We start from the raw sequence: 13,436 nt of genomic DNA, 5'->3' as shown, positions 1-13,436 counted from the left end.
ATCACTTGCGGGGCTTTGTCCTATTCCCAACTTTCTTTTCCAATTTTCTCCCCTCCAACTACAATCTGTCTGAAGAAGTCTTGACTTGAAATTTGCCTCCTGACATAAGGAACTGCAAGTGCTAGTTTACAACGTAAATGCTCCTGTCCCACTTAGGAAACCTGAACGGAAACCTCTGGAGACTTTGTGCCCCGCCCAAGGTTTCCGTGCGGTTCCCGGAGGTTTTTGTCAGTCTCACTAATGGTCGAAAGTGGTTTCCGCTTTGATACAATGAGCTGGAGTAGCTCAGTGAGTCAGGTAGCATAATCTCGTATCCTGTGTAATGCTGCCTTGAAACATCCGCTGTCCATTTCCCAGATGTTTCAGATGAACGTCCTTTTCAGATGTTGCCTGTCTTGCAGAGTTCTTCCAGCACTTTGAGGTTTTGCTCAGGGTTCTAGCACCTGCAACTCCCTGTGGCGTGAAGTGATATTTATTAATCCAAGAACCAAGAATGTTTGACCATGTTATTTGTCCTGAAACAGTACAATGAAATTCTTATTAGTAGGAATGGGTGACGTTTCGGGTCGAGATCAAGAAGGTCTGAAGAAAGGTCTCGACCCAAAATGTCACCCATTCCTTCTATCGTGAGATGCTGCCTGTTCCGCTGAGTTACTCCAACATTTTATGTCTATTATCGATGCAAACCAGCAATTGTAGTTCCTTACTATACAATGGAATTCTTATTTGTAGCAGCACAATGGATATGTAAGCAAAGTAGTCTGTGAACACCATAATAAATTACAAAAAAATTCAATATAAATAGTGCAGACAAAATCAATGCCCCCACGTGAATGTATTTAGTTAATTTATTGTCATGTGGTCCAAGGTACAGTGAAAAGCTGTTTTGTAGCACACTATCCAGTCAGCAAAAATATTATATTTTGGCGGTCTGAGAAACGACTACTGGAGTTTTCAACGTAACTTTATTCAAAAGCTCAAGTTGCAGCATACAGGTTAATCAGACACGTCTGGCCACATCGGTGTTCAGAGCTGAACTGCCGCGTGCAAAGGAAAAACCGCGCGAAAACAACAGCCCCTCCCGAGTCACGTGACCACGGCTTCCGAACGCCGGGTTCGATATCTGCGTGCACTAGCAGGCTCCGCTACAATATACATGATTATAATCAAGCTGTTCACAGTGGACAGATACAGGATAATGGAAATAAAGTTTAGTGCAAGATAGACTACCCTAAATTCCGATTAAAGACAGACCGAGGTTCTCCAATGATAGGTCAGCTGGACTGCTCTCTAATTAGTGATAGGATGGTTCAGTTGCCTGATAACAAACAGCTGGAGGTTTATTTGAAGGTTGTAGTGTTTGGGTAACTTGCAACCCAACGGTGTGAGCATTGAATTCTCCAATTTCAAGTAGTTCCTTATATCCGCACAGTTCACAGAGTGGCCGGGAGCAAGGGACTGCGGATGCTGGTTTTCAACAAAAGAGAAATAAAGTGCTGGAGTGACGGCGGGTCGGGCAGTATCTCTGCAGGCACAAGGGACTACAGGTGCTGGTTTACAAAAATAAAGACACGTCACAAGTCAAGTCACATTTATTATATAGCACATTTAAAAAATAACTCATTGGCCAAAGTGCTTTACATTTGTTATAAGAATAGTATAAACAAACAAACTACATACATATATGCATACAGCTCTCGCTCAGTGGACGTCAGGAAAGGCTTAGGAGTATAGATAAGTTTTTAGTCTTGACTTAAAGGTGTCGATGGAGGGAGCAGTTCTGATGGGAAAGGGGATGCTGTTCCACAGTCTAGAAGCTGCAATCGCAAAGGCTTGTTTACCTAAGCCTATGCCTAGACTGCGGGATATTCAGCAGCTCCAAGTCGGCCGATCTGAGGGACCTGGAGGTGGAGTAGTGGGTGAGAAGACTTTTAATGTAGGAGGGGGCAAGCCCATTGAGGGCTTTGTAGACATGGAGGAGGGTCTTGAAATGTATACGGAAACGCACAGGGAGCCAGTGGAGAGAGGCCAGGATTGGGGTGATGTGGTCCCTTTTTCGGGTGCCCGTCAGGAGTCTCGCTGCGGCGTTTTGGACCAGTTGCAGGCGGGACAGGGACGATTGGCTGATGCCGGTGTAAAGAGAGTTGCAGTAATCTAGGCGGGAGGAGGTAAATGTGTGGATGATCTTTTCGAGGTCATCAAAGTGGAGGAATTGTTTTATTTTAGCTATCGTCCGAAGCTGAAAGAAGCTAACAAGAGTGCTGGAGTCACTCAGGGGTCAGGCAGCATCCTTGGAGGCACATGGGACTGCAGATGCTGGTTTACAATAAAGACATAATGTGCTGGAGTAACTCAGCATCTCTGAGGGACGTGGTTAGGCGATGTTCCGGGTCGAGACGCTGTCCTCCGAGAGCGCTGCTGAGCCGCCGCCCCCCAGGGGAGGGAGGGAGGTGATCGCAGCGGCCGAGGGCTGCGCGGCTGAAGGCGAGAGCGGCGCCGTCGCTGCCCGCTGTCGGCAGGAGGAGGAACGGGGGGTGGGGGAAGCGAGCAATCACATGAACCGGCCCGTTATGGCTCTGTTATCGCCGAGCTAACTTTAGACCGAGCAGAAAGTAAAAACAAATAGCGGTCGGAGAGAATTAAACAATAAGGATTTTGTTTGGAGTTAAAGAAGCGCCGCCACTGCGCCCCAGAGCCCGTCCGCCGTGACAATGTGAGGGGTATTTATTTAGCAACGAGGACAATTTTCCCCCATCACATCTTCTGTCACTTTAGAAGTTTCTCGCCCTCCCTCCCTCTACCCAAAGATCCTGTAGCCTCTACCGTCTGCCTGAAATCTCGCGAGCGGCTGCGAGGGACTCGGTAAAGTTTAATATGGCGTCTAATCTGCTAAAGGTAAGCGGCCGCCCCGGCCCCGGCCCATGGCTACTGTTACTGCACCGGCCCCGGCCCATGGCTACTGTTACTGCACCGGCCCATGGCTCCGGCCCCGGCCCCGGCTCCTGTTACTGCACCGGCCCATGGCTCCGGCCCCGGCCCCGGCTCCTGTTACTGCACCGGCCCCGGCTCCTGTTACTGCACCGGCCCATGTTACTGCACCGGCCCATGGCTCCTGCACCGGCCCCGGCCCCGGCTACTGCACCGGCCCCGGCCCATGGCTACTGTTATTGCACCGGCCCATGGCTCCTGCACCGGCCCCGGCCCCGGCCCATGGCTCCTGTTACTGCACCGGCCCCGGCACCGGCTCCTGTTACTGCACCGGCCCATGGCTACTGCACCGCCCCCGCCCCCGGCTCCTGCACCGGCCCCGCCCATGGCTACTGCACCACCCCCCGGCCCATGGCTCCTGCACCGCCCCGGACCATGTTACTGCACCGGCCCATGTTATTGCACCGCCCCGGCCCATGGCTACTGCACCGCCCCGGCCCATGGTTACTGCACCGGCCCCGGCCCATGGCTCCTGCACCGCCCCGGCCCATGGCTACTGCACCGCCCCGGCCCATGGCTACTGCACCGGCCCATGGCTCCTGCACCGCCCCGGACCATGTTACTGCACCGGCCCATGTTATTGCACCGCCCCGGCCCCGGCCCATGGCTACTGCACCTCCCCGACCCCCTACTACTGCGCCGCCCCGGCCCATGGCTACTGCACCGCCCCGACCCCGGCCACTGCTACTGCACCGCCCCGACACCTGCTACTGCACCGCCCCGGCCCCTGTTACTATATCCTCACGGCCGCAGCTCCCCGGTCAGGCCCAGCCTCTGATCAGCTTGTAGATGAGCAGATTGTGTGCCAAGCAGCGGGTCCGCTGCACTAATGGGCCCGGGGCTCCGGCCAGTGAACGGTCGGGTAGTGGGGGTAGTAAATATCCCTTTAAAGGCCTCTCTCTCTGATAGTTCTCCTGGTGTGTCGACCTGCCCGAGCCTTGCTTATGAGCAGTGCTGTTGTGGAACAGAGACTGGTGGTGATTTTGTACATGGGAGGATGTGTGGTTTCAAATTTAACGAGTAATTTTGGATTTATGTTATGAATTGAGGTCGTGTTATTAGTAAGTGAGTTTCTCTCATTTGAGTAATAGATTCTTGAATCCAACTTCCCCTGGTAGCGTCAAAGTGGCAGGTGAATTTTAAGAGTTAATTTGTTAGATTACAGTTTAGATATAAGAGTTACAATGCAGAAATGTGTTTTATTATGCCAATATAGTGTTTCCCTAAATAATCCAAGATTAGAATAACTAGAAACGCTGCATTGATCAGCATCTTGGAAGAATGGAAGAGCTACATTTTGGGTAAACATCATAGTCAAATAATAAGGCAGTTGTGGATCAAAGCCAAGGATAAAGGAGAGAGGTTATAAATTTCAAACGAATATAACATTAGTAGTACAAAGTATTTGGAGTCTGCACTCCCGTAACTGCTATGACCGACCTATGTATTTTTAATGTTTTTTATTTTGTATTGACATTGTCCTAGTAGAAATAATACAACAGAAGAAACTTAAAAATTGATTGTTTAAATTTAATTAAGGTAAGATCAAAGGTTTATTCACAATGTTCTTAGCTAACTGAGAATACAAATTACATCCTTGCTGGGATCCATATGTATAGCACTGAATGTTTTAGAATGCAGTTTTTCAAGCTTTCTTTCTGTTTTTAAGTAATAGATTTTCCACACAAAAATGCAATTAGACTTAAGTGAAGATCGGTTACAAAATGTGGATACAAAGAACTGCAGATGCTGGTTTACAAAAAAGATAAAATGCCGGAGTGACTTGGCAGGTCAAGCAGTGGATAACATGTATAGGTGAACAAGGTACCCTGATCTGAAACACCACTTATTCATGTTTTCCAGCAACGCTGCCTGACTCGGTGAGTTACTCCAGCACTTTGTCTTTTTTAATCAGTAACATAATGTTTATGTGATACTTTGTATTAATTTTAATTATTCCAACACTGCTACTACACCTGCAAATAAACCTGTACCTAACATTTATGTTATAACATGCACAATGTATTCATCAAATACTATCTAACTCCCAGTGGGCAACATTTATAGTTGAACTATGAGATGATTTCCCCTTACTTTTGTGTTTAGAATATAAAAAATGTATATCATGCATGCTGATGATCATCAAGAGAATATTTGGGTGACACGTTTTACGTGTATGGTGCATGTTACGGTCAGCTGTAAAATGGAGAAAAAAGAGATTATGTTGTTCATATAAGAACGTTTTCTGGGATGTCAGGACTTTCATATGAAGAAAGACTGGATAGACTCGCTAGAATTTAGAAGATTGAGGAGGGATCTTATAGAAACGTACAAAATTCTTAAGGGGTTGGACAGGCTAGATGCAGGAAGATTGTTCCTGATGTTGGAGAAGTCCAGAGCAAGGGGTCACAGTTTAAGGATAAGGGGGAAATCTTTTAGGACCGAGATGAGAAAAATATTTTTCACACAGAGTGGTGAATCTCTGGAATTCTCTGCCAGAGAAGGTAGTTGAGGCCAGTTCATTGGCTATATTTAAGAGGGAGTTAGATGTGGCCCTTGTGGCTAAAGGGATCAGGGGGTATGGAGAGAAGGCAGGTACAGGATACTGAGTTGGATGATCAGCCCATGATCATATTGAATGGCGGTGCAGGCTCAAAGGGCCGAATGGCCTACTCCTTCAAATTTGCTGATGATCGATATAACAGCAAGATTTGTATTTGTTGCTCAAAGTCAGCCATAAGAAAGATAATCATGGAATAAATGCAGATGTAATTGTGTGTGTTTTAAATGCAGACCAGTGTAAAATAGGTGATATCGTAGACCGTGAAGATGCTTATCAAGAATTAACAGCAGGATCTTGATCAGCTTGGCTTGTGGGTAGAGGAATGGCTAATGGAGTTTAATTCAGATAAGTGTGGTGTGTTGCATTTTGGGAAGCAAAACTAGCACAAGACCTTCATAGTTTCAATGATTTTTAATGATACTTTATGCCTTCTGGAGAGTGGTAGAACAGATGGATCTCAGAACACAGATATATTGTTCCATCGCAGATAGATAGGATACTGAAGAAGGCTGGGCCGCTGGCCTTCATCAGTCAGAGAATTGAGGAGAGAAGTTGGGATGTTATGTGACAGTTGTATAAGATGTTGGAGAGGCTTCATTTGGAGTATTGTGTTCAGTCACCATGCTGAAGGAAAGATGCCGTTAAGATGGAAAGAGTGCATAGAAGATTTACCAAGATGTTGCCAGAACTTGAGGGGCTGAGCCGTTTGAGGGACGGAGACGTTTAGCGGGCTAGGACTTTGTTCCATGGGGAGCAACGAGGCTGAGAGGTGATCTTGTACAAGTGTATAATAGTTTGAATTCATAACTGGCTTACCCTTAAAGGCAGAGGGGAGTGGTGGAAGTTGTTATTCTGGTTAGAGGTGTGTGATGCTGGTGCCTGTTTGTGATATGTATCAGTGCCTTGGACACAAATGTAGACGGGTTGGTTAGTGCTTTTGCAAACTACACAAAAATTGGTGTAGGTATGGACAGTGAAGACGACTGTCAAAAGATACAACAAGATATAGATCAATTACAGATATGGGCAGGAAAAGGGCAGATGAAGTCTAATCGTGGCAAGTGTGAGGTGCTGAACTTTGAGAGATCAAATGTAAGGAGGAAATATACAGTTAATGGCATGGCCCTTAACAGCATTAATGTGCAGAGGGATTTTGTGGTCCATTTCTACCCAAAAGTAGCAACACAAATAAATAGGGTGGTAAAGATGATGATTAGTAGAGCCATGATTTTGCCATAAATGCCATGTGCCATTTCATGCCCTTTTTGAAGATTTCAGAGGATAATGCCTTTTTCATGATCGAGTGCCTAAATCAGCCTTTTTTGCTGTTTTGATAAAAGGTGGTGCAATTTTCTTTAGTTGTACCGTGATTACAATGACTTTTTCTATGTTAACACATTAATATTAATGTTATTATTAACGTGTTGACATAGTATAACTTACAAGAAAACTTCCACCACCGGGGCGAAACAGGGGTCACCACTGTCAGTCATTCATTTGTTTGTGCCACTGCCCGCCGGATCAGTCTTCTCCAAGATCTATTTAAGTAAGAATTGCAAATGCTGGAAAAATCAATGATAGGCAAAAAATGCTGGAGAAACTCAGTGGGTGAGGCAGCATCTATGGAGAGAAGGAGTTGGCGACGTTTCAGGTCGAGACCCTTCTTCAGACTGATGTGGGGGGGCTGGAGGAAATAAAGGAAAAGGCGGAGACAATAGGACTAGAAGGAGAGCGGGGAGGGGGGAGGAGAGAGAAGACAAGGGCTATCTTAAATTAGAGAAGTCAATGTTGATACGAGCTGGGGTGTAGACTATCCAAACGCATTACCCAAGTTTGTCTCCTTACTACATTTACTGCAGGCTCCACTCGCAATTCTGAGTTTGAGTGATCTGTGCAAAAAACAAATCTCTCAGAGGGTTTTTAGAGAAATGCACAGAGGAACATATACCAAGCAAGTCATCATTACGTAAAAATTATGTTGACAATAACTTCAACATTGTTGTGCAGAAAATTAGAGATGAAGTTGTATGCAACAAAATATGGATTTCAATAGACGAGACAACCAGTGCTGTGGGGAGATATGTTGCCAATGTGGTAATCGGTGCACTGGAGGCAGGTCAATCATCAAAGGAGTATTTGTTGACATTGGAATTATTGGAGAAGTCAAACAGCTCAACTATTGCTCAGTTGTTTACATCTTCACTTGCTGTACTTTGGCCAGAAGGTATAAAACACAAGTATGTTCTTCTGTTTGTGACTTAGTTTTATTCCCCAAAATGTTGCATTTGACATGCTTAGCTCACGGACTCCATAGAATTGCCGAGCATATACGTAGCTTGTTTCCAAATGTTGATTGCCTAGCTTTCAATGTCAAGAAAATCTTCCTCAAAACACCGTCACGTGTGCAGTTGTCCAAGGAAATGGCACCCGAGATTCCGCTACCTCCTCAGCCTGTTTTGACTAGGTGGGGTACATGGCTCTCTGCTGTACTCTACTATGCTTCAAATTTTGGAAAGATAAAATAAATCGTCAACTGTTTTGAAGAAGAAGAATCTGCTGCAGTCAGGATCGTCAGTGAAATCATGCAGAAAAAGTCCCTCCACCGCGATCTTGTGTTTATTGCTTCCAATTTTGCATACTTCCCACAGGCTAACACTTCCCTTGAGAAACGTGGCGAAACATTAGTGAATAATTTGCAAAGTTTTCAACAAAGTAACTGACGATATTTGTAAAGTTCCTGGCGATGTAGGTAAAGACATACAAGGAAAATGTGAGAGAGTGAGTTTAGCGAACGAAGATCTTGAAGAAATACAAAACATAGCTAAAGTTCGGAAGGTAGTTGTAATGCACAAGATATCGACATGAATATAGAGTCTAGCTTGTTTCAGGTATACACCCTCAGCTGAGGTAGAAAGAAGTTTTTCACAACTGAAGCATATTTTGTCAGATAGACGGCCTAGTTTAACACCAGATAATTTGTGATATACCTTTATATTATTATTTTAAACCATATTTTGGTGGTGGAAATAAATGCCTTTTTATGCATTTTTTGTCAATAACTGCCTTTTTGGGTCAATACATGCCTTTTTGTGCCGTTTTTGTAACTTTATTATGCCTTTTTGCATGCATATTTTAGAGTTTTTTAGTGCCTAAACATCCTGGCTCTAGTAGGCTTGTCCCCATTGGTTGAGGTATTGAGTCTGAGAGTCAGGAAGTCGTATTGCAACTTTATAAAACTTTTTCCTAGGCTGCATATGCTGCAGCATGGTATTCAGTTTTGCTTGCTCCGTTACAGTAAAGATATGGAGTTTTAGAGAGGATGCAGAAGAGGTTTTCCACAAATTGGCACAAATTAAGGGGTATTAGCTCTGAGGAGAACTTGGACAAATGTGGATGGTTGGAGGCTAAAGGGAGACCTAAAGGGAGTTATAAAATCATGAGAGAATAGAGTAGGCAGTCAAATGTATTTTCTAAAAAATTGAAATAAAGAACTGCAGATGCTGGTTTATACCAAAGAAAGACACAAAGTGCTGGAGTAACTCAGTGGGTCAGGCAGCATCTCCGGAGAAAAAGGATATGTGATGTTTTGGGTCAGGACCCTTCTTCAGATTATTTTTCCAGGCTGGAATGTCAAATACTAGAGGACATAGCTATAAGGCCAGGAGGAGAAAGTTTAGAGTAGACGCGCAGGGTAGGTTTTTTTTTACACAGACTGATAAGTGTTGGAATTCTCTGCCGGGGCAGAAGCAGATATGATAGTGGCATTTTAGTGGCCTTTAGATAGATACTTGAATATGGAGGGAATGGAGGGATATGGAGTATGTGCAGGCAGAAGTGATTTGTTTAAGTGGGCATCATGTTTGGTTCAGCCATGGACTGAAGGAGGTGAGGATTAATATTCTGCTGTCTCCCTGAGACTGTAGGACTCACTGCAGTTCTAAGGCATCAAGTTAAACAAGGGAAGGAAACCTGATTTACAACCTATCACTATCCCTTAATTTTTGAACACATGGAAGAAGCACCAAAGATAGCAAGAGCACAGGAAATACTCTAGCTACCTGTTGTGAATAAATCGACCCATGTTAGTGTTTGAAGGAGTAACCCCATGCAATCCTCTCTGCAATGAAGACACCCTCCTGTGTTTAAAGTGGGATGTCGTTTTCACAAGATGGTGGATTCAAAACAGATCTAAGAGCACATCATTAGAGTCAATGTGGGCCATCAACCGCAACAAAATTGTAGTGTTTGGCAATTTCTGGCCTAACTGGGCATTTCTCTTATTCTGCCATTCTTATTCAAACCAGCAGAATTGGTAGACAAACATGTCAAGAACAGTCCTCGGCCTATTTAAAAAAAAGGTGCCACAGTAGTATAATGCATGACCAACAGCAGAAAAGCATCCTGGGGCTAAGGGCACAACCATAATAATATTAAAATAATCTAATATAGTTTTCTAGTCCTGACACGTTAAATAGTGAATGCTGATGGGCAATTAAACACTTGATAAGAAGAGTGAGTAACATGAGCACGTGAGTCCTCTGGTGTAGCTTAGCACATGAATGCCAATGACAAGACTGGTGTTTGCCACCAACTGGATATGCCAAGTGGATGATCCATCTTTGTCTTCTCATGAGGCTTCTTTCTTCACATAATCCACACCAGCCAATCTGAGTGATATCAAGAAATGGTGATGTGCCCTATATTTAATAAATAATATTTAATGTATCATATTTCGCACCATTCAGCACGACAAATGCAATTGCAGATCCATTTGGTCCATCATTGTTAACATTACTGTCGAATGACACTTTTTGCCACTAATCTAATCTGCCACTCAACTTCACTGCAAAATGAGTACTGGAGGAATTTTGGTATTGGGCAGTATTTAATGGAATATGATATCAGAGAGCCCTGAAAATTGCTGTCAGTTGAGGGGAATATTCATCCTGGATTGGAGTCAAATGAAGTCTACAAGGTGATGCCTATTGATGCAAATCTCAATCTGAGGTTTAACCCTCTTCAACTACTTCATCATTGACATTCTATGGAATTAGAGCCATAGAATTAGAACAGGTTCTTTGCTGCCCATCAGGCACTCAGTACTGTTTAAAAAAAAAAAAAAAAATGTTTGTTGGAGGTCTTCTTTTATGTGGTGGTGGGGGAAACCTTATTTCCTAGTCCCTACCTGGTCGGAGAGGCGGCTTCCCTCGGAGCTGCTTCTTCGCCTCTTCCTCGCAGCCTACCATCGGGACTGGAGCGGCGTCTCCTGACGGGACTGGCCAGAACCCCAGATTCGGCTGCAGCACAGTGCTGAAACACCGTCACGGAGCGGGCGACGACTTACTGGGTCGCCGTATGGTAAGCTCCGGAGTGCTATGACTGCTGACTCCAACATCGAGGAGCTGCGGTCTGCGGAGCGTCCAGCGCTGGATTTAAAACACCGCGGAGCCTGGGATCTCTCGGCGAGATCGCCAGAGTTGGAGCTCCGACCAGCGCGGCCTGTGGACATCGGGAGCCGCGGTCTCCGGGGAGGGGGCAGCCGTTCCAGACACTCCAAGCCGCTGAGGAGTGTTTCTCCCGACGCTGGAGCTCCATCATCCGGCAAGAGGGCCTGAAAACATCAGACTGCTGCGGAGGCCACAAATATGCCCCGACCTCGGGTGATCACAGAGGACGAGGACTGAACTTTCTAGTGCCTTTCCCCACAGTGGAACATTTTGATTCTGCTGTGGGGGGACGTTCATGTTAAATTCTATAATGTGATGTGTCATTTTTCTTTTCTTTTTAAAAATTTTCTATGGATGTACGGAAACCTAATTATTTCCTCTATGTAAAGCACTTTGGTTTTAACGCGAGTTGATTTAAACGTGCTATATAAATAACATTTACTTACTTATTCTTATCCCATATTATTTTCTCCAGTTTCCCATCAATTTTCCAGAATCAATGGGAATTTTTACTTCATTGAGCTCGGGCAATCAAGGCAAGCTGTTTATAGTGGCTAATTAACCTATGAACCTGCAAATCTTTGTACTGTGGGGAGAGTAGTGGAGCACTCTATGAATCCCTCGTTGTTACTAGGAGATCGTGATAAAACTTCCCACAAACAGCGCTGGAGATTGAACCCTGGTTGCCGGAGATGGAGCTGCACTTGAGCTGAAAGCAATTGCTGAAGATGGCATTATCTCTTCAATTTGTAACTCCTAATTAAATAGTTTGTCTCTTTGCAGCAAGACAGAGACCGTTCTGGTATGGGCCTATGAGTGAAATGAAGCATTTGGGCTATCTGGCAATGACCATCTCTTGTCATCTGTTGTGGCATTCAACAGCATCAGCCTTGCCAATTCCCCATTCGCATGTCTTGGCAATGACTTGATCAAAAGCCTACAAACACTATAAGCTTGTCAGACAGTGATTATTTTGCAGCAAATGATTTATGCTTGACTTCCTCTTTTGCTATTTACAAAGTATATATCAGGAAAATGACGTACTACCATCCATGAGTTCATGACAGCAGTTCTAACATAGTTGAAGTGTGATACCTTCAAGGCGAAAGTAACTTTTTTGCTTGGCATGTACCATTTCTCAACATTCACACTCCACCATGTTACTAATAGACCTTGTCATATAAAACCAGGCTGTCGAAAATTAGACGAAAGGACTCAAGGTTGTGGTTCACTGCCACCTTTCAAAAGGACAGTTAGGAATGCAAGTTCAGTGTAATCTTGCCAGCTGTGCTTGTGTACTATATATGCATACAAAATTTAATGCCAGGGTTTCTAATTAATGCCAGGATAGCAAATTAAATGAGAAGTAAATCAATGAAAGTTGCTTATTTAATAAGAGCTTATTCAGTATTTTTTGTACTTGTGTTTATGAATTTAGCATGATATTAGGCATTTGGAGCTCAAACGTATCAGTTTTCTCAAATCTAGTCCACGTTATTTTTTTCCATTTGTTCTATAACTGAATTTTCACTTTGACAGCAATCACTAATCTCTAGAGAAAGCTGATTTTCCTTAGAATTTTGCCATCCACCTGTGCTGCAGCCTGAACTTTGAAGTCAGTAGCAAATGTGGTGTGGACCATCTTTCTCATTGTACATTGCTTTATTCGGTTGGTTCTGGTCGTCATCTTCTTAGGCAGTCCCTCCTGATCAAGGATCACTGATTTCTATTCTGGATTTTTGTGTTCTGAGATAGCCAACCTTAAGAAATTGCTCCCTAACTTCCCCCAACATGTCTCCTGCCGCACCAGAGGACCAAACACCCTCGACCACTGCTACACGACCATCAAGGATGCCTATCCCTCGTCCTCACTTCGGTAAATCTGACCATACTGTGGTGCTGCTTCTTCATGCCTAGAGGCAGCAATTGAAGAGCGCACCCCCAGAGGTGAGGACTATACAGAGCTGGTGAGTGGAGGGAGCGGGTGGGCGCGGGTGGGCAGAGGAACAACTCCAGGACTGTTTGAAGTCTGTAGACTGAGCAATGTTCAGGGACTCGGCAAAGGACCTGAATGAATATATGCCGCAGTCGCTACAGACTTCTTAAAGAAATGTGTGGAGGACTGCATCGCAACAAAAACCTTCTGAGTGTTTCCTAACCAGAAGCCTTGGATGAACCGTGAGGTCCACATTCTTCTGAAGACCAGATCCCGGGCATTCAGGTCTGGAGATACAGAGGTCTACAAGAAGTCCTGATACGACCTTGGTAAGGCCACCAAAAAGGCCAAAATGGCAAAATGCAATCACCTCCTACAAGACGAAATCAGGAGGCAGCTCAAATATCAGCGAAGCATCACTCCCTGACAAGCTCACTGCGTTTTACGCACGCTTTGATGGGGAGAACACTGATGTTCCTTCCCTTGCCCCCCTTCGCCATGA

The 13,436-nt window shown here is 44.8% G+C and overlaps 1 protein-coding gene across 2 annotated transcripts in view; it reads left to right on the top strand.

The window, feature by feature from the left end:
* The first annotated feature begins 2,437 nt into the window (after positions 1 to 2,437).
* The window catches only part of LOC129698129 (cullin-5), a 58,268-nt gene continuing 47,269 nt past the window's right edge, over positions 2,438 to 13,436 (top strand). The window contains exon 1 of one of the 2 annotated variants that reach the window (XM_055637030.1): positions 2,438 to 2,713. Coding sequence is in view for 1 of the 2 variants with exons in the window: in XM_055637029.1 (XP_055493004.1) it covers positions 2,875 to 2,895 (21 nt within the window). In the remaining variant the exon portion in view is untranslated. Of the gene's footprint in view, positions 2,896 to 13,436 lie in introns of both variants that reach the window. The other variant, XM_055637029.1, reaches the window with a different exon arrangement.

Source organism: Leucoraja erinacea, chromosome 6 (assembly GCF_028641065.1).
Source record: "Leucoraja erinacea ecotype New England chromosome 6, Leri_hhj_1, whole genome shotgun sequence".
Taxonomy (NCBI): Eukaryota; Metazoa; Chordata; class Chondrichthyes; order Rajiformes; family Rajidae; genus Leucoraja; species Leucoraja erinaceus.
Note: the sequence above shows the minus strand (reverse complement) of the source record. Positions and strands in the feature narration are given on the sequence as shown.